Source organism: Aquarana catesbeiana, linkage group LG03 (genome assembly GCF_042186555.1).
Source record: "Aquarana catesbeiana isolate 2022-GZ linkage group LG03, ASM4218655v1, whole genome shotgun sequence".
In the NCBI taxonomy this organism is placed as follows: Eukaryota; Metazoa; Chordata; class Amphibia; order Anura; family Ranidae; genus Aquarana; species Aquarana catesbeiana.
The window spans coordinates 211,772,392-211,798,797 of record NC_133326.1 but is presented as its reverse complement, the minus strand read 5'-3'; the positions used below and the strand labels follow the sequence as shown (position 1 = coordinate 211,798,797).

The window sequence follows — 26,406 nt, the reverse complement described above, 5'->3', positions numbered from 1 at the left end:
ATAGAAATATAGATCTACACACAGTCATACCTGGTTTAATAAGTGGAACTTAATCTTTTTGGCTGGGTTCACACCTATGTGAATTGGATGCGATTTTCCCCGCATCCAATTAGCATAGCAGGCGAATGTGCCCGGCTCCCTATGGCGCCGGTTCTTATATGTCCGGGGCGGCTGCGGAGTGCATGGCACAGAAATGCTGTGCGTCTTTGGTTCCATTTCAGGGCCAAATTCAGGCGAAGATTCGGGCCCTGATTCGTCCCTGAAATAAAGAACAGGGACGCACAGTGTTCCTGTGCGATCCACGGCCGGTTTAGGTGTGAAATCTTATTCTGGAGAAATCTCTGAGAACTGTGTCTATCATCAAATATAATAAAGAGTGCCATAAGGTTCAGGTTGAATCCATAATCTATATTTTTCCTATTTATTCTTGAGAATATATTTAATGATTGCATGAGGACAGTGCTGAACTCTTAAGCTTGTGTTCCTGCTATATTTTTGCTGGCTTCAAATAATGATAAAATGCAGTTAGTCAGCACTGTTGAGGTGTGATTATTCATTATGTTCTCTGTGACTGCATGGTTGTGACATCCAAATCTGCACCTTAAGGCTCCTACACACTATAAGAAAATCAGGCGAACATTTTCATCCAAAGAATTTTCGTACAATTTTCGTATAGTGTGTACACAAGTTTCGACAGCCGATTCCGAATTTTCGTATGAAAATTCCCGAAGGGACAAGCTCCAAAATCTTTCTCGTACGGGAACAGAATGAACGATTTTCGTTTAATGTGTACCGTTTTCGTACGATATTCATACAAGAAAAATCTGAAAAGAAAGACTGCGCATGATCAGAAACAATAAACAACAAAAAAAAAGCCTTTGTCATACGACAATTTTCCTTGAGAATATTCGTACGAATTTTCGTTCATCGGTTCCGATTTTAAGGGCTATCACAGGCTATAGCTAGGCAGACCAGGAGGGTAGATCTTCATTCACTTTTAAAAAATTCTTACCTTTTACATGTGCAGTCATACTATCTTCCTGACTTGGGAAACCATTCTCTTGGCTTTCAGACATGGCTATTGGAGCGCTGTCCTGCATCTCTGACTTGGGTTTTTTGCTACTAAGAACATATGGTTGGACATCTAATGAGAAGTGTCGAGCATGTTTCTTCTCAACAGTAGTGATTGCAATTGTACTAGTGTCACATTTTTGAGATGAATGAGGTGAAGATTTTGAAGAAGCCTCCAAAAGTGGAGCTATTACGGTTTCTGTTGCAGTTTTCCTTCTCATTGGCTTTGGCTTCTCCGGTTTACTATTTTCAACTTTCATTATGGCTAATTGTTCCTTAAAGGGTTGGGGTAGAGGATTGCTACTGGGGATCCACTTCATTTTCTTTCTAGGACGCTTTATAATAAGCTGTTCATTGACATCAATATCTGCTGGGTCAAGACTTGGGTCAACTGTCTGCATACCAGAGTCCCTCATGGTGGGAGTGGCATCATAATTAGACTGCGCTAATGCTGCAAGTAATTGCCGAACCACATTGTCATACATTAAGTCACTCTCATTGGTAATAAAATCTAGACGATTTAAGGATTTGATATGATCACGATTTTCATTGCAAAACATGGCAAGGATATTTATATCACAAAACTGGGATTTCTGCCACTGCTTCTTAGTCTTTATGCCAACTTTATTTAATTTGTCAAAAATGAAGTTGGACTTTCTGACGATGAAGAGATGTATTAAGTTGACAAGAATTATTAAATTCATTAAACTAAGTAGAAAAATATCTACTGAAGCAATGATTCTTTGGAGTTGAACAGATGGCAATTTGCAGTTTACCCTTATGTGCAACTTTGAGTAACTGGTTTTAAGATGAGGCTCTCCCAACACACAGGTAAATTCATTCTGTTTCTGAGTTGCATAATATGTGCTTAGATAAGTAATAGGCATGATGCTTAGACATATGATGAGCAAATGTCTGGCTAAATATAGTTTGGCTAAAAAGTTACTGCGACCTCTTCTTTCAAGGTACTTTTCAAATAGGTTTTGTTCGGGGCTTTTTTCCTTCTCTGCATTTTCTATGATTTCTCTCTTCTCTTTTTCTGTAATGCCTGGACCTTTTGACTGAATTTGCTTTTCAATTTTGGGGGCGCGGCCCTCTGCTGCTCTATGATAACAATTGTCGATTTCTTGAAGCAGGAAGTTCAGCTCTGAAGTTAACCTAGTGGAAGCTAGGAACTCCCATCCAAGAGCAGGAATGTACATGATTCCAGCAAAGGCCAGAAGAGCATATGGGAGAAACTTGTGCTCAAACAATGAAGGCCACTGACTGGCGTTCACCCCTGGTAAAGCATCCTTAAGTTCTGTCCAGCAATATCCTCTGGCGTACAAGGCTTGATCCCGGGTGAAGTTGTGAGGTGTATAGCAGTATATAGGCTCCTCTGTATAACAGAGAGAAAAGTCACTGCTGTGGGGTTAACCTAAAAAGAAGCTCTGAAAAATAAATACATTTGAAGTGATAAAATGTTAAGTATATTGGCCAAACAAATGTCACATTCCCTTTACAGCATATATAACAATACCACAGGTCAAGGGTAGGCAAGACACAGGTATGCATATGCTAAAGCCAAAATAGTATGTCTCTTAAACACAGGGCAATCTGTTTTGTTTGTATCATACACATGTAGGATATATGAAAGTTTTAAAGAAAATTTGTGAAAAACATTTAAAATACCCACTCATCTGCCACTCGACTTACCTTTACAGTGGCTCCTTACCTCTTTGATCTCTGCTACTGTCCCCAAAATAGGGTTGGCAATTTCTAATAGTATTGTCACCAGTAAATGAACACCCTGCGTTACACAACTTACTACCCATATGACATCACAGCTACCCCATACCTGGAAGTACCAGGATTGTGATTGATTGTCAGTGGGCATCAGAGAAGTGTGAAAGGGTCAATAAGGATAATTTTAAGCACTAGAGATTTCCTAGTGCAGTTCAGGGGTGGTGGGATTTTAAATTGTAAGGTAGGTTTGCTTTAGTGTGGGTGAGATCATAGATCTTTACCATAATTGTAATCATTAGAATAAATACGTCCTTTTATTGCATGCAGCATCTTTACAGAATACAGCCTATGTCTGATTCTGTCTGTGACCAGCTATGAAGCAAGATTAGAGGAACTGAATTTATTCACTCTTGAGAAGAGGAAATTAAGGGGGGATATGATCAACATGTACAAATATATAAGGGGTCCATATAGGGAACTTGGTGTTGAGTTATTTACTTTACGGTCAACACTGAGGACACGGGGGCACTCTTTACGTTTAGAGGAAAAGAGATTTCATCTCCAAATACGGAAAGGTTTCTTCACAGTAAGAGCTGTGAAAATGTGGAATAGACTCCCTCCAGAGGTGGTTCTGGCCAGCTCAGTAGATTGCTTTAAGAAAGGCCTGAATTCTTTCCTAAATGTATATAATGTAACTGGGTACTGACATTTATAGGTAAAGTTGATCCAGGGAAAATCCGATTGCCTCTCTGGAATCAGGAAGGAATTTTTTCCCCTGCTGTAGCAAATTGGATCCTGCTTTTCTGAGGTTTTTTTTGCCTTCCACTGGATTAACTGTGGGTATAGAATTGGGTATATGGGATTGTATGATATTTTTTATTTTATTTTTTTATGGTTGAACTAGATGGACTTGTGTCTTTTTTCAACCTGACTAACTATGTAAACATTAGTGGGTTCTCACTGCACATTAAAGTCTAGGTATGACAGCTTCTCTCTACCAACTCCTGAGGAATTGTGAACACTCTCAACATAAACAATGAGAACCTAAATAAGTAACTGAGTAAGCATATAAATAGACATTCATATGTATGAAGGACACCACATGGTAAGATTTTTGTTTAATAAATGGGTGTTCTTATTTTTAATAAAATGTTGAAAAACTGGTCTTTAATTCATTTAGAAAAATAAACTTAGAGGTGATCTCATGAATACATTGTGTAAAAATATATCAGTGTTACTAATAATAAAAAAATGTTTTGGCAAATTCATGTTTATCCCAAGAATTGTATAAAGGACAAGAGGACATCAGCTGATTATTGAAACAAGGAAATTGTGCCATCAGTATATGCGGAATTCATCACAAAGCATTTCTGGCCGTGGCCATCTTTAGTAAAGGCAGATGATTCATGTAGCATTTACTGTTCTTCCTGAAATCTGTCTGCCCTTAGCTCAGGCATGCAGGCAGGAGGGTATGTTTAGCTGATAAAACCCCTTTGCTCCTGAAGACTCCTGGGATGTATGACATTATTTTGCCTAGAAGTAACTGAAGAAATGTAAAAAAAAAGTTTAAATCAAGTAAATATGATGTGCAGTACTTTCCTATCTATTTACTAATGTTAGCCGCAGAAGTATTAAAAATAGTTAATGTTGATTGAGAGAGTGAAGTTCTGCTTTAGTATGTTACTATGTACCAATAAACTGAATTTCTAAAAACAAGATTTAGCTTTATAATCTGTTTGTAACATCTAGCTATGATTGCATACATTATTAGCATCAGGATAGAGGCTGACAGGGAAGCTGACAGAGGTTCTTATCCCTTCCCACTTTACTGCAAAGAAAAGTTTTTACTGCTCTCTGTGTCCACTTTTAGCAAGTTTTACAGCATATCATGTCCTGCAGCAGTTACCTGGCTGATTAATTATATGTTCATTATTTATGCATTTGACAGTAAAATAACATTTGCAGAAAAAAATACATTTTATTAATTAAAGAGACAGGAATACATTACTTATAACTGGCTTTTGCAGCAAGGAGTACACGGAAGGGCAACAAATGTCAGAAAAACAACAAACAAAAATTCCCAGCTCACTTACCAACCAGCCTGCAACAAACTGAATTGACCCTTACCAAAAGGGGTTTAGACTGCACACATTTGCAAATACATGCGTAAGTTGCAGCAGCCACGTCACGGCACCCCAGAGTACTGCAGTCCTAACTCTATCATTCTGAGAGTCTACTGAGTTAGAGCACATATATAATAATAGATAGATGCCTGGAGCGAGCCCACCCCTCCATAAAGGTATAGGGACTCACTGGACACCCAGCAGTTGTACAATGGCAGAGAAAGTGTTCAGTACATCCCCTCATCAATTAACCAACAGTACAAACAAATGGCAACCACTCCAACCTATAACTGACCTTTGCAACAAGGAGCACATGGAAGTACTATGTATTCTTCTACCCCTAGAGAGTGTGGGAGGTGGGGGACTGCAAGGTTAATTTTTTTTCTACTCTCCTGGAGGTTGGCTTTAAACCAAACTTTAGGTTCCACTATGTTTTTTCGCTCACCACAGTGCATAAAGTATATTAGCAAGTATACTGGCACTTGTACAATTTACTTCCAAGTAGAACATTCATATAGGTCCAAATATACAGTGAGGGAAAAAGAGTATTTGATCCCCTGCTGATTTTGTACATTTGCCCACTGACAACAAAAGATCAGTCTATAATTTTAATAGTAGGTTTATTTTCTTGTTCAATAATTTTTATTGTAGGTATATAAAAAATGTACACTAATACAAACACACGTAGCCGCCCACACAGGGGCTACGACTGGCAACTAGGGATGAGCCAGATGTTCGAGTCGAACATAAGTTTGACTCTAACATCGGGTGTTCACCTGTTCGCCGAATAGCAAACAATTTGGGGTGTTTGTGGCAAATTCGAAAGCCGCGGAACACCCTTTAAAAGTCTATGGGAGAAATGAAAAGTGTTCATTTTAAAGGCTTATATGCATGGTATTGTCCTAAAAAGTGTTTGAGGTCGTGGGTCCTGCCCCAGGGGACATGTATCAATGCAAAGAAAGTGTTAAAAATGGCCGTTTTTTCGGGAGTAGTGATTTTAATAATGCTTAAAGTGAAACAATAAAAGTGAAATATTCCTTTAAATTTCGTATCTGGGGGGTGTCTATAGTATGCCTGTAAAGTGGCGCATTTTTCCCGTGTTTAGAACAGTCCCTGAACAAAATGACATTTCTAAAGGAAAAAAAAGTCATTTAAAACTACTCGTGGCTATAATGAATTATCTATGGGAGAAAAAAAAGTGCTAATTTTAAAGGCTTATATGCATGGTATTGTAATAAAAAGTGTTTGTGGACCTGGGTCCTGCCCCAGGGGACATGTATCAATGCAAAAAAAAGTTTTAAAAACGTCCGTTTTTTCGAGAGCAGTGACTTTAATAATGCTTAAAGTGAAACAATAATAGTGAAATATTCCTTTAAATTTCGTACCTGGGGGGTGTCTATAGTATGCCTGTAAAGTGGTGCATTTTTCCTGTGTTTAGAACAGTCCCTGCACAAAATGACATTTCTACAGGGAAAAAAAGTCATTTAAAACTACTCGCGGCTATAATGAATTGTCGGGTCCCGGCAATACAGATAAAAGTCATTGAAAAAAACAGCATGGGCCCTTTGGGTCTGGCATGAATATTAAGGGGAACCCCGATCCAAGATTAAAAAAAAAATTGCATGGGGGTCCCCCCAAATTCCATACCAGGCCCTTCCGGTCTGATATGGATATTAAGGGGAACCCTGCGCCAATTTTTGTTTTAAAATGGCGTGGGGGTCCTCCTCAAAATCCATACCAGACCCTTATCTGAGCACACAACCTGGCAGGCTGCAGGAAAAGAGGGGGGGACGAGAGAGAGCGCCCCCCCTCCTGAACTGTATCAGGCCACATGCCCTCAACATGGAGAGGGTGCTTTGGGGTAGCCCCCCAAAGCACCTTGTCCCCATGTTGATGGGGACAAGGGCCTCATCCCCACAACCCTTGCCCGGTTGTTGTGGGGGTCTGCGGGCGGGGGGCTTATGGGAATCTGGAAGCCCCCTTTAACAAGGGGACCCCTAGATCCCGCCCCCCCTGTTTGAAATGGTAACAGGTACATTGTACCCATACCATTTCACAAAAAAAGTGTCAAAATGTTAAAAAAATAAAAGAAGTCGGGAAGTCCCCGTGCGTCAGAGGGGGGCGGGGTCACCCGGGTATGTCATCGTGTGGCCCCACCCTCAGTTATAAAAGAACTGTCATCGGCGCTGAAGCGTCATATAGCGGGTGCCTCCCTGGAGGCGGATTTTTTTAATTTTATTTTTCAGTCAGTCGGCGTGCCATGATCTGGGGGTCCCCTTGTTAAAGGGGGCTTTCAGATTCCAATAAGCCCTCTGCCCGCAACCACAGGGCAAGGGTTGTGGGGATGAGGCCCTTGTCCCCATCAGAATGGGGACAAGGTGCTTTGGGGGGCTACCCCAAAGCACCCTCCCCATGTTGAGGGCATGTGGCCTGGTACAGTTCAGGAGGGGGGCGCTCTCTCTCATCCCCCCCTCTTTACCTGCGGTCTGCCAGGTTGTGTGCTCAGATAAGGGTCTAGTATGGATTTTTGGGGGGACCCCACGACATTTTTAAAAAATTTTGGCGCAGTGTTCCCCTTAATATCCATACCAGACCTGAAGGGCCTGGTATGGAATTTGGGGGGACCCCACGCAATTTTTTTTTTTAACTTCGGTTTAGGGTTCCCCTTAATATTCATACCAGACCCAAAGGGGCTGGAAATGGACTGGGGGGATCCCATGCCATTTTATTTCATTTACTTTTATCTGTATTACCGGGACCCGACAATTCATTATAGCCGCAAGTAGTTTTAAATGACTTTTTTTCCTTTAGAAATGTCATTTTGTGCAGGGACTGTTCTAAACACGGGAAAAATGCGCCACTTTACAGGCATACTATATACACCCCCCAGGTACGAAATTTAAAGGAATATTAAAATCACTGCTCCCGAAAAAAAAAGCAGTTTTTAAAACTTTTTTGCATTGATACATGTCCCCTGGGGCAGGACCCAGGTCCCCAAACACTTTTTATGACAAAACTTGCATATTAACTCTTAAAATTAGCACTTTTGCCTGTTCGCATGTTCTGCTGCGAACCGAACCGGGGGGTGTTCGGCTCATCCCTACTGGCAACATAGAGAACATAAATGTAAATACAGCATACGCAAAGGAGGAAGGGCCTCCTTCTCAAACAGGTAAATCCAACTTAAACAAAACATATATGTATTTTGGGGGAAAACCCCAAAATTTCCAAGGTGGACCTTTATGTCAACACCTTTTTAGTGGGTAATTCTGACACCAATAGGCAGCCAAAAAGAGCTGAAAAACCCATCAAAAGAAGAAAACCACAGCAGAGAGCAAGACAGGGGAGAGAGGGAAAAGTAAAGTAGAAAAGAAAAGTAGAAAAGAAAGAAGATGGGTAGAGATCCAAGGTCGTCCGAGACATCAATTAGAGCTGACCCACGCTTGTCAGGGGGAGATCAGGGAAGGCATACGCCAACCATGGTTCCCAGACATTGAGAAACTTGGCGTGTGTGTGTCGTGGAGAATACCAGACATTTCTTAATTTAGCATCATGACCGTAAGACGGTCCCTCACTCCCTGAAGGGGGACTGTAGGTTTTTTCTAGGCCTGAGCAATCATCCTTTTGGCTGCTATGAACAAATAAGATGCCAATTTTTGCTGACAAGCGAATAGGCTCAGAATGGGGCAATGCAACAAAGCAAATGTAGCCTCCTTCCGAGTATTTAAATGGAACAAGGAGTACTGCAAACCAAACACTCGAGACCAGAAACCCACCAGTCAAGGGCAGTTCCACCAGATATACAGGGCATCCCCACAATGGACACACCCCCGAAAGCAGCAATCACTATCAGTTGGATTAGCGTGGGCAATATGGGCCGGAACCCAATACCACCGCAACAATACTTTATACGCTGCCTCTAAAGTGGCAGTATTAAACGAACATTTAGCAATCGAAGACCAGGCCTTGCTCCATTCTGCCGGGTCGATTTCACTACCCATATCTCTGAGTCACATAGGAAAGTGAAGTTAAAGATGATCGACCATTCAAAAATGCATAAAGAGTAGAGATAAGACCTGAAGAACCCCGGGAGAGCTGGAAGATATGCTCAAAAGTATTTTTCTGAAATGGATAAGAGGAAGAAACGTCAGAGAGAAGCTATTTAATGTTGAAGATGAAGAAAACAAAAAAACTCTGACTGGGGAGGATTGTAGGATTCATGAAAAGCGCTCAAGGTCGGAAGGGACCGGGTAGTCAAAAAATGGCATACATGGGTAAAACCATGGGAGGTCCACCAAGCGAATGCCTGGGACTGTTCCAGACCAGGAGGAAATAAGGGATTGTTGGTAATAGGTAACAAGGGCAGAAAGGGGGACATGAGGGAGCTTGAGTACCTCACTGAGTACCATAGCTTCAAGCTATGCTGCATTAATGGGCTCAAGGCCCCAGGATGTAGTTTCTGTGGAAGCCATAAAAGCGCCTATATAGAAAGAGGGGCACAATGAAGAAGCTCCAAGAACACCCATAAAGGAACATCGGGGGAGGCATGGAGCAGAGTCAGTTAAAAGATTTGAGCAGCCAGATAATATTTGGAGATATATGGAACCCCCAGGCCCCCCTGTAACTTATGTATAAAGAGAGTGTCCCTAGACATTCTAGGGTGTTTATTAGCCCAGATAAAGCGTAAGATCCTGCTCTGGAGGAGGCAGAGGAAGTGTGGAGGGACTCACACAGATAATGTACGAAAATAGTATAGGAGCTTAGGTAAGATCGTAATTTTTACTGAATTGATATGGCCTATCCAAGACAGGTGTGGGAACTGCTAAGACTGCATGAGAGCAGTCAGTGATCAAAAGTAAGGGATAATAATTGGTAGCGAACAGAGAGGAATAAGTAGGGGGTCAATCGGACTCCAAGGTAGTCAATGGACGAGGACACATAGAGAAAAGGAAAGTGGGGTTGCAAGCACGCGACCAGGTCGTGATCTATAAAAACGTTTAAAGCTACAGATTTTTCCAGATTGATACGAAGGCCCGATAAAGCTGAAAAGAGCCACAGAAGGCTTAGCAGATTGGAGAGAGTTGTTAGGGGATTGGTCAAGGTCAGGAGGGCATTGTCCAAGCAAAGGCTCAAGTTATGGCCTGCAAAGGGAACTCCAGTCACATTTGGGTCAGCCTGGAGTGCGAGTGCCAGGGGTTCTAGTGCCAAGAGAAATAAGGCTGGGGATAGAGGACAGCCTTGTCTCGTACCCCTGTAGACAGAGAAAAGAGCAGAAAAGTACCCAGCATATTTGACCAAAGCTATAGGAGTAGAATATAAGGCTTTGATCCAGGTCAGCACGGCTTCACCAAAGCCCCAATGGAAGAGTACTGTCAGGGCTGGGCTCAGCCCTTCCTTCTCTGGGCTGGCTGCTCAGCTGTCTGCTCTGCTAATTGCCAGCTCCTATCTCTCCACAGTGACTCACCTGTTGATGATATCCTGTTCATCAGTCCTGCTACTTAAAGTGATTGTAAGGGTAATTTTTTTTTTTTAAATAACAAACATGTCATGCTTACCTCCACTGTGTAGCTCCTTTTGCACAGAGTGGCCCTGAACCTGCTCTTCTGGGGTCCCTCTCGCGGCTCCTCCTGACATCTGATAACCCCCTCGTAGAATTGCTTCCCCCGGGGGTTACCTTGCAGGAGGGCTCCGGAGTCCAGCATTTGCGTCTATAGGCCCAGAATGCTGGACTCGGCCCCGCCCACCGGCGCCTGCATCATTGGATTTGATTGACAGCAGCGGGAGCCAATGGCTGCGCTGCTACCAATCTATCCAATCAAGAGCCGGGAGCCCGTGGAGAAAGAGCCAGCGCGTCCCCGCCGACTGAATGAAGGGGTTCAGGTAAGTAAAACGAGGGGGGGGGTGGAGACTGCCAGGTGTTTTTTCAACTTAATGCATAGGATGCATTAAGTTGAAAAAACATGTACTTTTACAACCCCTTTAAAGCGCCAAGTCCAGATGATCTCTGCCTTTGCCTTGGTCACATCTCTAGAGACGCTCTCCAGTGTTCCTGTTAAAGATTTGCTTGGCTGACATTACTTCTGGCTCCAGACCCTGCTTGCTGTTCTACTACGCTATTCTTTGGCTCCCTGACGTTTTGGCTTGTCTGACTATCCGTTCTGGTTCCTGAACTCTGGCTATGTTTTGACCATGTTTACTCTGTTTACCTTTTTTGATTATTATTAAACAAGTGTGATTTAACTGTACTTCTGTCTCAGTCTGATTCATGGTTTTTGACAAGTACAAATTGTAGGTATTCCCAGGACAAGATGTCAAAAGCCTTGTAGATGTCCAAGGAAAGAAGGAAGCCAGGGATTTTCTGATGATGTAGAAGATGGATGAGATAGAAAACTTTACGGACATTGTCACTGGTCGGCCTCCCTGGGACAAAACCTACCTGTTCCCTGTGTATCAGATGGCACATGCATTTATTGATGTGTATGCTCAAAATCTTCCGTAAGATCTTCAGATCCTCATTCAGAAGGGAGATGGGCCTGAAGGCCTGAGGTTCACTTGCGTCCTCCGACATCTTGGGGATCATTGATATATGGTCCCTAAGGACATCAGGTGAGGGCATCAAACCATGTTTTAGAGCGTTAAAGTAGTTGGCTAGGTGGAGAGCCAACAGGGTAGAGAATATCTTGTAATATAGGCCTGAAAACCCGTCTGGGCCTGGAGCTTTAGAGGGCTTTAGAGATTTAATTTCCTGGAGAACTTCAGCCTCTGAGATGTTGGCATTAAGGGCATCGTGAGCCCCTTCTGGAAGCTTAGGAGGGTTCAGTTCACAAAATAACTGTTCGGCTTGATGTAGGGGAAATTGGCTTGGCTTGGCAAGGTGACCTTGAGCAAGGAAAGAAACTCAGAGAAGCCAGACAAGATCTGTAGAGGATTGGAAGTAAGACCCCCTGTCCACGTCCGAAGTTGAACTCGTCTATACGGTTTTCACACAGAGTTCAGTTTCTTGGCCAACATGGGCCCCGGTTTATCAGTGCATGTATAATACATGTGTTTGGTCCATCACAGCCTTTTCCTCTTGAGAGGTGCAAAGGAGATCCAATTCCATCTCCAGGGTATCGCGAGCCCTCCTGCAGTGAGGGCAGTTGTGAGGGCAAAGTGCACCCGCTGTCGCTAAGACAGAATGAAGTTCAGTGATGCAACGTTCCCTGTCCCATTTATGCGAGGAAGCGAGCTAGAAAATGTGGCCACGAAACGTAGCCTTATGGGCCTCCCACAGGGACACAGCTGAAGTAACCGAAGTCTTCCATATAAAGTATGTTTGTATGGAAGACTGGATATGCTGACAGGTGGCTTGAGTAGTCAAAAGTGATTAATTAATCCGCCAATGGAAGGGATATTCGGACAATGAGGACCAAAAGGGAAACAAGAAAGCCCAAGGGGTCATGGTCAGACCATGGTGAGGAAGGGATAGAGATCTTGCGAAATAGTGGAAGATGAAGTACCTGCAAAAAAAATTATCAATCCTACAAAAACTATCATGTGGGTAGAATAGTACGTAAAGCCACGGTCATTAGGATGGAGCTCCCTCCAGACGTCTATCAACCCGAAGGTTTGGAGAACTGTGCACATTTGAGCCTCATGCGCCGGGTCATGAGAGGGAGTAGCCTCTTGTGCATATCGTCTGTCTAGGGCTGAATTGAGGGCAATATTAGAATCACCCATGAGGAGTAAGCCCTTCTGGCATTGGGAGACCACTCTACAGAGGTGTGAGAAAAACCAGTGTTGGAATCTATTAGGTGCATAGTAGGAAACAATGGTAACATCTTGTCTTAATCTCCAGCACACAAGTGAAAGGAAGATTCTATGTTTCTCAGTGGCTGAGGCAGTATAGAACAATGGATAATGCAGGGAGAGAAACCGAGGAGGGGAGTACTGAGCAAACCTGGTCTCCTGAAAACATACACTATCTACTTATTGAGATTTAAGGTGGTGGAATACCTTAGATCTCTTAAGGGGCAAATTGAAGCCATGGATGTTTTGGGAGTGAATTTTCATAAGGAGAGTAGCCATGCTGGGAAAAAGTGGAAACGCTCACGCACAAAAAAAAGGACAACAGAAGCCCCTGTCAATAAGTGGCTGATGTTCAGGTGAGGCTCAGGACCCTGGGAGAAGAGAAGCAAGGGAGAGGGAGAAGAAAAGGGAAAGAAAGAAAGAGAGAGAGAAAGGAAAGAAAGTAAGAGGCAAATGGTGTCTGTAGCCAAAACCATCAAATAGGTGGAATACATACCGAGTATAGAGGATGTCCGGGGGGGTCGCTCCACCACTGGACACATGGCTGCAAATGTTAGCGTAACAGTAGCTCCCATGGAGATAAAAATAGAGCATAAGGAAATTGCATGCCACAAATTATCGGAACCCAGCGAGTGTGGGAGGGGTGGGGACAAAGGGCTAAGGGTAGGGCCAGGGGAGGGAGAGACCTAAGAAGTTAGGCTAGAGAAGGGGGGATGGGGAAAAGGTATGCACCATGGGCATAAAAAGCCCCCTAAAAATCAGGGGAATCAACAGCAACAAAAAGAACATTAACAGTGAACATGGAGTAATAGCAATTTAGGGGAGTCGGGGGGCAGGATAGTGCAAGCACCATGTCCACATTCCCCCAAGGCCCTCTTGAGTTTCTGAATGACCAATAATAAAAAAAATAACCACAGGCAATATAACGTTAATAAGAGGGGGGCCTCCACACCACCGCCAACACTCATAAAAAGGAGGGTAAGGCAGGGAGAGGGAGGGTGAAAAGAGGGAAGGGAGCACGAAAGGGGTGAAGGGATTTGGATGAGGAGCTGGAATAGGAAGGATGCAACAGAGGCAGGGAGGCCAACCCATACACAATGAAAAGCAATACAAATTGTAAAATACAACAGATCAGAACATAAGAAACACCAAACATTAATTCAGCATTGGTTAGTCCCATTGCCCGCAATAGATCTTAGGGCTAACCAATGTAAAGCAAAAAGGCAGATGAGGGGGGAGGGGGAAAACTCCAGGTCAAAGAGTAAAGATCAACAGGTGTCAGTGAAACCCCATGGGGAGGTCTACAGTGCACAGCAAGATCCTGAAATACCAATAAGGACCATGAAGCCCCCCGTAACACAGATACAGTTTGCAGGTGTGAGTTCCTTCAGGGTAGGGTGTCAATACCTATGAAATGCAGGATTAGGCCACAGGTGTAAGTACAGTAGCAGTACATAGGTAGAGACAGTCTCCTGAGGAAGGAGATGGTGGGGCCATCAGGGGTCCCCCTGTTGAACGGGTACCTTAAAGGGTCTTTCCAGAGATCAGAACATGAACAGTCACAACAGGGTAACAGTAACAATAATAATGGTCACACAGCCAAACTCACAAATGTGGATGCCAAATGCAGAAGAACAGGCTCCAAAAGAAGGATTCAGGAAAGCCTTCCTTCAAGGTGGTCAGCCCGGAGGTGAGCGTGGAGGGCTGGATCGGGTGGGCATGCAATGGCGAGATCTCTTGCGGCCTGAGGGCCTCTCCCATAGATGGCTAAGCTGGCTAGAGGCCTGCTGGGATCCCGAGGGGTGCATCGGACCTGAACCAGAGCCTCCAGAGGGAAGGAAATGTAAGGCTCCAAATGTTGACTGGGCCTCCTCAGGATTGCTGACAAGATGACTTTTGTCTTGGAAGTCGAAGGTTAGCCGAAAGGGAAGCCCCAGGTATATTTAATGTGGCGATTCACAAGAACGGAGGTGAATGGTTTTAATTGGCACTGTTTCTGTAGAGTAATCTGTGAAAGATCTGAAAAGAGCTGATAACGATGCCCTTGGAAATATAGCTCTGATATATAGCTCTGAGCCGCCATCAGCAGGGTCTCCTTTGTGTGATTAATAGGTGAACTGAATAATAATGTCTCTAGGTGGCCTGTCTTGTCTCTTCAGCCCCAAGGCGTGATGAATGCGGTCAAATTCAAGGCGATCTATAGGTATGCCTGGCACCAGCTCATAAAACAGGGCCTTCACAGTGGAGGTGAGATCAATGACGGTCTCAGGGGTACTATACAGACGCAGGTTCCCACGGCGAGAGCGGTTTTCAAAAGCCCTGAAGCCACAACAGAGCTGACGACATATCCTTCTTTAGGTCAGACAGATCTTGTTCTTGCTTTTCTTTGACTGTGATAGCAGCATCCATTTTGTCTTCTAGGTCATTTCACTGATCTCTTTTGTGTGCTGGGAGAGTTTGGTAGTAGCGCTTGATAATTCTGCCTGTAACATTGTTTTAAAGCGCCCCACAATGGTGGATTCTGTGGTGGCAGCGGTGCGTCCATAGTGCTCTCAGCATAACAGAGCAAATCTGCCTCACCTGTCAGCAGGGGCGGCAGGAGCTCTAAACTCGAGGCCAGGGCTTCTGGTGAGTCTGTAGGTGGGGAGGCCTCATCTTCCAGGTCACGTGGCTTGGCGCTGGAGGCTCGTGTCGCGCTGGGTTCTTTTCCCTATTGGTGCAGGGGAGGATAAGGAAGCAGAGGGTGGCTGTAATGTAAGTAGAAGGCTAGCTGTAGAACGTCAGATGTGCTTGGCGGGTGAGGAGTTGGATTACCATGCGGCCATCTTACATGCTGCTCACGAGCGCCCCCCCCCATGGTAGACTTATTTTGACAGTGAGACAAAATAACAACAAAAAAATCCAGAAAACGCATTCCAAAAAAGTCATACATTGATTTGCATTTTAACCACTTCAGCCTCGGAAGATTTGGCTGCTCAATGACCAGGTCATTTTTTGTGATACGTCACTGCGTCGATTTAACTGACAATTGCGACGCTGTATACAAACAAAATTGATGTCCTATTTTTCCCACAAATAGAGCTTTCTTTTGGTGGTATTTGATCACCACACAATATTTTGTACTTTTTGCTATTATAAATATCCCCCCCCAAAAAAATTCTTCATCAGTTTAGGCCAATATATATTCTTCAAATGAGAAAACTCAGATCTATACGCCCCTCTCGAGTTTTCACCACTGCGCTCAAATGCCAGGCAAAGGGGTGCTCACCCCCTACAGAAAAAAAACGTCCTAATGAAATAACTATAAAGCTGCCACTTTAAAATTGAATAAACTGTATAAACCTTTCTATTGCTTCCAAGTGACCCTAAGCTGTATTGGTCCTTGTGAATCAATAAAAGTGGCGCTAAATGACAGTATATATACTGTCTAGTGCATATTAAAGTGATCTAGTGCTCTAGCAAAAAATGTATATAAATAAATCAAGAATAAAAAACATTCATGGAAAATCTCATCAGTGTACACAATAAAAATCGTGATAATCCCTGTAAAGGTGTACCATACACACAGCAATATATATTGCAAAATAATATTAAACGTGAAATATGAATAATTTTAGTCCATAAAGATTCCACAGACAGGACACCGTGAAGGAAAAGTGCGGTATCTGGAAGCAATCCACCAATTCACACTTTTTAGCCTTTGTAATGTGAAACTGTAGCAAAACTACAGTTTCACATTACAAAGGCTAAAAAGTGTGGATGTAAACCTTTGGACGCTGGAGCTCCGAGAATCTCCTGTGCGAGACAGCTGATGAATATAAGATCTGTTGGGAAGTTCCCATCTCCGTGACACTTGGATAAATAAAGAATCTGGATCCTTTTACCTTCAATTGACCAACTATATGCCTATGCCTTATTGCCAAAACACGAGAGTGTGAGGCATATTGAGCTGGTGAGTGTTGAATTCAAGGGGAGAGGAATCACTAACACTGAGTGAATTGGTGGATTGCTTCCAGATACCGCACTTTTCCTTCACGGTGTCCTGTCTGTGGAATCTTTATGGACTAAAATTATTCATATTTCACGTTTAATATTATTTTGCAATATATATTGCTGTGTGTATGGTACACCTTTACAGGGATTATCACGATTTTTATTGTGTACACTGATGAGATTTTCCATGAATGTTTTTTATTCTTGATTTATTTATATACATTTTTTGCTAGAGCACTAGATCACTTTAATATGCACTAGACAGTATATATACTGTCATTTAGCGCCACTTTTATTGATTCACAAGGACCAATACAGCTTAGGGTCACTTGGAAGCAATAGAAAGGTTTATACAATATATATTCTTCGACATATTTTTGGTAAAAAAAAAAAAAATTTAAATTTTTATCAGGACTGCGCCATTGCGGCAGGCAGATCGGACACTTTTGACACTATTTTGGGATCATTGACATTTATACAGTGATAAGAGCTAAAAATAGCCACTGATTACTGTATAAATGTCACTGGCAGGGAAAGGGTTGGCAATCAAGGGGTTAACTGTGTTCCCTTGGTCTGTTCTAACTGTAGAGGGGATTGGGACTGACTAGGGGAGGAGACCGATCGGTGTTCATCGGTCCCATTTAGAGCTGATTCCTCGCAGTTCCCATGATCATTGAAACTTCATGAGGTAAAACCTTGCATGGAGCTCCAGACCGAGGGAGATTGACATTTATTTTGTGTTTCTTCCATTTGCGAATAATCACACGAACTGTTGTCACCCTCCCACCAAGCTGCTTGTTGATCATCTTGTAGCCAATTCCAGCCTTCTGTAGGGCTACAATCTTGTCCCTGACATCCTTGGACAGCTCTTTGGTCTTGGCCATGGTAGGGAGATTGGAATCTGATTGATTGCTTCTGTGGACAGGTGTCTTTTAACCCTTTCACTGCCAGGTCCATACGCTGTATGGACCTACAGAAGTGCCTGCAGGTGGCCAAGCCCGTACGCTGTATGGACCTAAATTCCTGCTCCGTTATAAGCTCCTGGTCACTTCAGTGACCATAAACTTATATCAGAAATGTTCAGCAGACTCTGCTGAACAAAACAATAGCTCTGATTAGATCAGAGTTATTCAGCTAAAATCACCCCCCCCCCCCACTCCACTTCCGCCACCTCTCTACCTGTCACCGGCTGCTGCCCCCCCCTCCTGTACTACAAAAAATTCCTGCTCTGCCCCCCCCACTCTCCTCTGCCCACTGCATCTGTCCCCGTAGCACTAATTTTTACCCCCCAGCTTCAGCACCCCCCCCCCCAAAAAAATGATCTCCATGGATCCGTTGCAATTGCTGCCCCCCTGCCACTCTCACCGGTAATTGCAGAGTTCATTTTTTATTCCCCTAAATGATCTCCCCCACGCTGGCACCCCCTTCAGTGCCCCCCCTTCCCAGTATGGATCTCCGTGGATCCGTTGTAATTGCCGGCTCCCTCTGCTGCCACTCCTGCAGGTGTCTTGCCGAGAACATTCCTCTTGTACTGCGCATGCTCTGCGGATGCGCAGTACGAACAACTACGGAGCCGCCGAAAGTCTCAGAAGTTGACCAGCTGATCGTCAGCTCTACACAGCGCCTGCGCACTACATTCTGCCCTGAGTCCAGGTTCAAGCCCCACCATCCAAGTGGACATAGAGTTAGAATAAAAATATAGTGTAGAGAGAAACAAAAAGCCCAAAGGCTAAAGCTGCACTAAAAAATAAAAATTCAAGAGTAAATATGTGTCAAAATAAATTAATAAAAGCTGCCAGCACCTGAATGTCTAGTATCAAACTCCAAAAGTAATATAAAAACACAGAAGATGCAGCGCTAGAAATATTACGTGAAAAAATTGTGACTGAAGAAAACTAAGGCAAAGTCTCATAAGCATAACAGCATGTGATCAATGGTGAAAATTCATGTGAGACATAATATAATGAACAATAATACAAAAACATATATAAAAACTTAGCAAGTGAAAAATGCAAAAAGGAAAAGTCCCATCAAATATCAGTCCGTGAGTGAACAGGAAAAAAAAAAAAAAAACAACACCCATCCGTGGGGATGCAAGAAACCAGGAAAAAGGAGTAATCTCCCTAGGTGAGTAATAAAATCCGCTTACCAGATGGCGATGACTGCTGTTACGGCAGTCTTGCCCAGCTCAGGGAAATTGTCCTCCCCAAAACCAAAGGCACAACACGGAACAGCAGCTTAGCAAGGGATAATGCTCGGGAATATGAAATAAAAAACTTCCATAGTGTAATATGTACAAATAAGGTGATTTATTCAAATTAAAAAGAATCACACTTACAATGTTGCAGTCAGTTAAGAGCAGTGGAGTATAGCATAAGGATGTATAGCGGTGTCTACATCTGTTGAACTTCACTTCCTACGTTCGTTAGCCCATCCAAAAACGTAATGGCATCACCGTCGCAGGCTCCTCCCTTCGTCATGATAGGACGTCGTCTGGGGATTGTTGCAACTTTTCCTTTTTGTATTTTTCACTTGCTAAGTTTTTATTTATGTTTTTGTATTATTGTTCATTATATTATGTCTCACATGAATTTTCACCATTGATCACATGCTGTTATGCTTACGAGACTTTGCCTTAGTTTTCTTCAGTCACAATTTTTTCACGTAATATTTCTAGCGCTGCATCTTTTGTGTTTTAATATTAGAATAAAATATGCCGAGCGAAGCGAGGCCATGCCCGAAGCGTGGGGAGCGAAGCGAGCCCACGAGGGGCCCTGTTACAGACACCGTGTACAGCTTTGGCTATCAGGTGTTCATCTTCGGCTATTTTCAACGGCTCGTACTGCGCAAGCGCTGCGCCTGCACAGTACAGGGGAGTCCTTATCCACCAGGGGAAACTTTCTCGGCAGAACACCAGCAATTGCAGTTAAACTTTTTTTTTCTAAATTATGTTCCCCCGCTAGCATCCCCTTCAGTGCCACATGTATTCAGTGAATACATCAGCTGTTCCTCGCTGAGTGATCACATGGTCATGACATCATCTAAGGTCTTTTGCCTGCCAGTGTCTGCGGGATCCATGTGATAACCTATGTGTCAGTGTAGGTAAACATATCATGGTGATGATCCCCACTGATGCTGTGGTATCCAGTGCATGCCTGTGAGATCCCGGGCTGGGGTTACAGCCATCTGCTTAGCGTGGTCCCCTGTAACAAGGGACCATCACTTTCCGGTAAGCGGCAGTGTGTTTCTGAGGTGGAGGTCCCATCAATGCACTTGTCACTATAACGTGAATCTACACTACTCATCACTCTGGGATTTGTTTTTCACTATATGGACTTTCTTATGTATTAATCAGTATACATTTAACTTCACCCTTCTGTGCATTCATTTTATGGATAATTTTTCAACAGTATTTTCTTATGTCTGCACGTTTGCTTGATTACTATTGTTTTGATTTTTATTTTTGCATTTTAACTATATTATGCAATTTAAAATTTACAAATAGTTGTTATTTATTAACTCAACACAGGAAAAGCTTTTATATTTAGCAGGAATTTAGCAGGAGTATTGTAAAATTGTGTGTTTCTATCTGCTAATCATGGTTTTAGTGTATCTTTAGCGACAATATTGATTTGATAAAAATTTGCGCAAATACCATGGGGCCTAAAAAATCAGTAGCACCTTCTTTTTATTCTAGAGGTCATATTCTTTCAGAAAATATATGGTTTGGGGGGTCTTTCACAAATCCTGAAAGCTGCAAAGGAAAAATGAAAACCTTCAGATTTTTAGAGAAATTTGGATATCTACATTTTTGCGTACGTTCGATTTTCACCATTTTGCAAAAAGGCGCAATGTAAAAATTCTATTTTTTTGTTATTTATTAACTCCATACAGGTTAAGCTTTTATAATTAGTAGGGATTTAGCAGGAATTTTGTCAAATTAGCTGTGTTTTTATCTGCTAATAATAGTTTTAGTGTATTTTTTGTGAATATATTGTTTTGATAAACATTTGCGCAAATACCGCAGGGTCTAAAAAAATCAGTAGCACCTTCTTTTTATTCTAGAGATCATATACTTTCAGAAAATATATGGTTTTGGGTGTCTTTCACAAATTCTGAAAGCTGTAAGGGAAAAATGAAAACCTTCAAATTTTTTGAGAAATGTGGATATTTACATTTTTGCATACGTTTGATTTTCACCATTTTGCAAAAAGGCGCAATGTAAAAATTATTATTTTTTTGTTTTTTATTAACTCCATACAGGTTAAGCTTTTTTATTTAGTAGGGATTTAGCAGGAATTTTGTCAAATTAGCTGTGTTTCTATCTGCTAATAATGGTTTTAGTGTATTTTTTAGTGCAATTTTTTTCAAAAAGGCGCAATATAAAAATTCAATTTTTTTGTTATATTAACTCTATACAGGTTAAGCTTTTATAATTAGTAGGGATTTAGCAGGAATTTTGTCAAATTAGCTGTGTTTTTATCTGCTAATAATGGTTTTAGTGTATTTTTTGTGAATATATTGTTTTGATAAACATTTGCGCAAATACCGCAGGGTCTAAAAAATCAGTAGCACCTTCTTTTTATTCTAGAGATCATATGCTTTCAGAAAATATATGGTTTTGGGTGTCTTTCACAAATTCCGAAAGCTGTAAGGGAAAAATGAAAACCTTCAAATTTTTGGAGAAATGTGGATATTTACATTTTTGCATACGTTCGATTTTCACCATTTTGCAAAAAGGCGCAATGTAAAAATTATTTTTTTTTTGTTATTTATTAACTCCATACAGGTTAAGCTTTTTTATTTAGTAGGGATTTAGCAGATTAGCTGTGTTTCTATCTGCTAATAATGGTTTTAGTGTATTTTTTGCGTATATATTGTTTGATAAACATTTGCGTAAATATTACGGGGTCTAAAAAATAAGTAGCACCTTCTTTTTATTTTACAGGTCATGTGCTTTCAGAAAATATATGGCTTGGGGGGTCTTTTACAAATTCTTAAAGCTGTAAGGGAACAATGAAAACCTTCAGATTTTAGAGAAATTTGGATATTTACACTTTTTCGTCTGTTCGATTTTCACGATTTTGCAAAAAAGAGCAATTTAAAGGTTACAAATATTTGTTATTTATTAACTTAATACAGGTCAAGTTTTTATATTTAGTAGGAATTTTGTAAAGTTTGCTGTGTTTTTATCTGTGAATAATGATTTTAGTGGATTTTTAGCAAAAATATTGTTTTAACAAACATTTGCGCAAATATCGTGGGATCTAAAAAATCAGTAGCACTTTCTTTTTTTTCTACTGGTCGTGTGCTTTCAGAAAATATATGGTTTTGGGGGGTCTTTTACAAACTCTGAAAGCTATAAGTAAAACATAAAAAAGCAAAGGAAAAATTGCAAAAATGGTCTGGCCACCTGAGTGTACAAAATGGAGCACAGGGCCTGGCAGCAAAAGGGTTAAACAGGTAACAAGCTTAGATTAGGAGCACTCCCTTTAGGAAAGTGCTCCTAATCTAAACTCATTACCTGTATAGGAGACACCTGGGAGCCAGAAATCTTGCTGATTGATAGAGGATCAAATACTTATTTCACCCAATAAAATGCATTTTTCTGGAAATTTTTGTTGTTATTCTGTCTCTCACTATTATACTAAACCTACCATCAAAATTATAGACTATTACTTTGTCAGTGGACAAGATCAGCAAGGAGTCAAATACTTTTTTCCCCTCACTGTAATAAGAAGGCAACGAGCATCACCGGAAGCCAAAAGGAAAACAGTCTGTACTACTAAACTGATGAAAAGTGAAAATTGATTGGAAGCTATTTATAGTATGTTATCCTACTAAATAAAATCTTCAACGTTGGTCAGCTATTGAGTTTACTTTATGTTTTCTCTTAAAAGATAAAAAGTAAAGAATTTTCTCTAGTAGGTCACTCCCCATATTACAGTAACTGGAATCTGGACAAGCTGTAACTGTAATTAGACACAGATGGCAGGGAACAGAATTATTCTGCTGTATATGAAAAAGTCACAAAGGAATATGTAGTGTCGACAAATAATGCACATGTAAGAAAATTGTGCCATCTGTCAAATCATAATGGATTTTCTTGTGGAACTAAATTTGAGCTATTTATTTCATTAATTGCTATTTATGGATCTCTTAAGCTGCATGCGGGGAGCCGTTAACAGATTGGCAAAACCATATACGCGTAACTCCTATAGGAGTTACTGTATACTGTTTATCTGTATTAACCATGTTGTTTTTAATTTGTAGATGTAAAAACTAAAGAAAAGCAAATTGATTTGTGGGAGTTAAAACCTTCACTGATGGCTGGTACACTGGGGCCGAAAATGCCTGTGTGTACAGCAGCCTGTTAGACAGAAGCTGGTCTAAAGGCCAGTTTTTATTGAACAGGCATGCTGGAAAATAATTCGATCAGCACCTACAGCCAATGACTGATCAGGGTGTTCTAGCAGGATGGGGGGAGGGGTCAGTCCCCCTGTCAGAACACAATAGCTCAGTGGGGAGATCACTGTACTAACATGGCTTGTGTTAGTACTGTTCTGTCCACCAGATGTTTTATACTGATTATTTGTACCTGTGTTGTTAAATTTACATGCAAAATGTGTAATTTACTTAAGACAATCATATGTGGTGTGAAGGCTCCATCTAGAGTTCCTTTTTGGTATTGCTGCAGTTCTGTTTATCTGTTTATTTGTATGTGTAGTTGAGGAAGTTGTCAGCAAGCAGGGAATTCTGGGTAGAATCTTAACAGGAAGTCAACCATCCACCATTCTTTTCAACACATTGCAAGAAGCAAGTCATGTATTTCTCAATCTATCGCCATCATCCCTTAGAGAACTTAAAAATTTCACCTGGCTTGTTCTAATAAAACTGATATCAAAGAAATATGGTATCTACAGTTATTGGGATAAGGTTTAGCTATCTGCTCCTTGAGACAGAACAGTGACATTTTTAAGCTGACCTCTGAAGATAAGCAGACTTCGGAAGTCTGTACAGCCCGGGGCTACGCAGTATCCATACAGTCAGAATCCTTAGAGAAACAGGCCTGCGGCAGGCAAAGCAAGCAGCCACGCTACACAGAGAGGCGGCTCTGTCAAGCAGCAATGACACTAGAACGGTCTCTATACAGCAAGACAGCTTCTTCCCCGCAGCCATGTCTCACAGTGGTACATCTTCTTGCAAAACACGTTTATGAGCAAGCTCATCTAAGTCATCTGTCGCAAATGCAGCAGCTATCGCCCGTTCAAAAGCCGAAGCAGCAAAAGCCAGGGCCGCATTCGCAGACCAAGAGTTGCAGATGAAAAAAGAAAAGGCCCGCCTTGATGCAGAAAAGGTGAGACAGGAACAAGAGAGAGAGAGAAGGAAAGAGTACGCCTGGAAGAAGAGCTAGCCCAGCAGGAAGCATCTCTGAAACTGCAGCAAGCTATCTTAGAGGCTAACATGGAGAAGCTGGCAGTAGAAAGAGACACTGCCGCCGACATTGCAGAAGCAGAAGCTTTAGAAGCAGCCGTCTACGATGAGCCAAGACTAGGCAGCAGCATACCGGGTCTAGAAGAGGACCAACAAGATTCTTCACAACGCACCTCAGATTATGTCTACCAGCACTGGGACCCAAGCAGCATCCCACAACAAGAAATTAAATAAGACATCAGTGAGTCACATCAAGTAAAGCATCAACAAGACGACCTGGGACCCCAGCTCTACAAGCAAGGAAAATCTGACTGAGTTACACCGCACCACAATACACCAGCAGCCTACCCCAATGTCAGGCTACTGTAGACTTTGCCAAGTTCCTGGCCAAAAGAGAGTTAGTTACCCAAGGACTTGTCAAATTTAGTGATCACCCTCAACACTACAGAGCATGGCGATCCGCTTTCCAGAGTGTCATTCAAGGCCTAGATCTATCCTGCAGGGAACAAATAGAACTCCTCGTAAAGTGGCTTGGCAATGATTCTGCTGAACATGCCAAAAGGATCAGAGACATTAATATAAACCAACCTGAGATAGGACTTACAAACATCTGGAACAGACTGGATAGATGTTATGGCTCACCAGAGGCTATAGAGAGTACACTGTTTAAAAGAATGGAAGACTTCCCAAAAATACCTAGCAGAGGTTACCAAAGACTCAGAGAATTCAGTGACCTGTGTATGGAGTTACAAGTTGCTAAAGCAGAAGGAGACTTACCTGGCCTTTCTTATCTTGACTCTGCTAGAGGTATTAACTCCTTAGTACAAAAACTTCCTTATGAGTTACATGAAAGATGGATTACTCATGGCTGTAACTACAAACGAAAACACAATGTGCCTTTTCCACCCTTTAGTGAGTTTGTGGACTTTGTAGACAGACAAGCAGGAATGAAAGATGACCCCAGCTTAATTTTTCCAGTGTCGTATACCACTTCTTCTGGCCCTAAACAACTCAGAGTTCCAGTAGCAGTGCACAAAACTAACATTTCTTCCCACAGATTTGCAGAGTCTCAGCCAGAGGATCAAGACAGCGACCCTACTAAGTTCTGCTCTCTACATAGGATGCCACATCCTCTTCTGAAATGCAGAGCCTTCAGGACAAAGACCATCCAGGATCGCAAAGCTTTCCTCAAAGAGAACAACATTTGTTACAAGTGCTGCTCTTCATCCACACATTTTGCCAAGGATTGTAAGGTCAGTGTCAAATGTACAGAATGTAACAGCACAGAGCACAACACAGCTCTACACCCAAGGCCTATTCCAAGAACTTTCCCACCTGTTCATAGGGACAAGGAGCAAGGCGGGGAGACCAAAGACTCTAGTACAGACGCCATAGCAATCACTTCACAGTGTACTGAAGTCTGCAAAGGAAGTACAGGTGGCAGATCCTGCTCTAAAATCTGTCTTGTGAGAGTTTATCCAAAAGGACGCAGGGACAAAGCAGTCAAGCTCTACATCATCTTGGATGATCAGAGTAATAAGTCGCTAGCTACATCTGTGTTTTTTGACATTCTAAACCTTAAAGGCCCCAGCATCCCTTACTCCCTTAGGACTTGTGCGGGTACAGTGGAAACGGCGGGGAGAAGAGCTGACGGCCTACAAATTGAATCTATGGATGGTAAGACATGCCTACCCTTACTGACCATAATAGAGTGCAACCAGATGCCAGACAACAGATCAGAGATTCCCACACCAGACGCAGCAGCTCACCAGATTCACTTGAATCACATAGCACATCTCATACCAGAACTAGATGATCAGGCTCAGATAATCTTACTCCTAGGAAGGGATATCTTGCAAGTCCACAAAGTAAGAAAACTGATCAATGGTCCTAAAAATGCCCCATATGCCCAAAAACTGGATATCGGGTGGGTCATTATAGGTGATGTTTGCCTGGGAGGTACACACAAACCGGCATCTGTTAATAACCTGCTCACTAGTACCCTCGAGAATGGTCGTCCTTCTCTTTTCCAACCCTGTCAGAATCACGTCCTCATAAAGGAGCTACCACACAACAACCCTGTACCTTTTCCTTTCCTAAGTCCCCTCTGTGACAGCAATACCTATGACAAAGACCAAAGCGACTTAGGAGAACAAAGGAAGACAACCAGGTAGCAATGTCCATTGAGAATAGGCTCTTCCTAGAAGTTATGGAAAGGAGTATGGAGAAAGACGGGACTAATAGCTGGGTTGCACCTCTTCCCTTTAGACCA

General features: G+C 42.2%; 1 protein-coding gene across 4 annotated transcripts in view; it reads right to left on the bottom strand.

The window, feature by feature from the left end:
- PANX2 (pannexin 2) overlaps positions 1-26,406 on the bottom strand; it is an 83,811-nt gene that overhangs the window by 4,338 nt on the left and 53,067 nt on the right. For 2 of the 4 annotated variants that reach the window (XM_073619741.1, XM_073619744.1), the window contains exon 3: positions 1,013-2,449. In XM_073619741.1, coding sequence (XP_073475842.1) covers positions 1,013-2,449 — 1,437 coding nt within the window. Of the gene's footprint in view, positions 1-1,012; positions 2,502-26,406 lie in introns of all 4 variants that reach the window. The other 2 variants (XM_073619742.1, XM_073619743.1) reach the window with 2 other exon arrangements.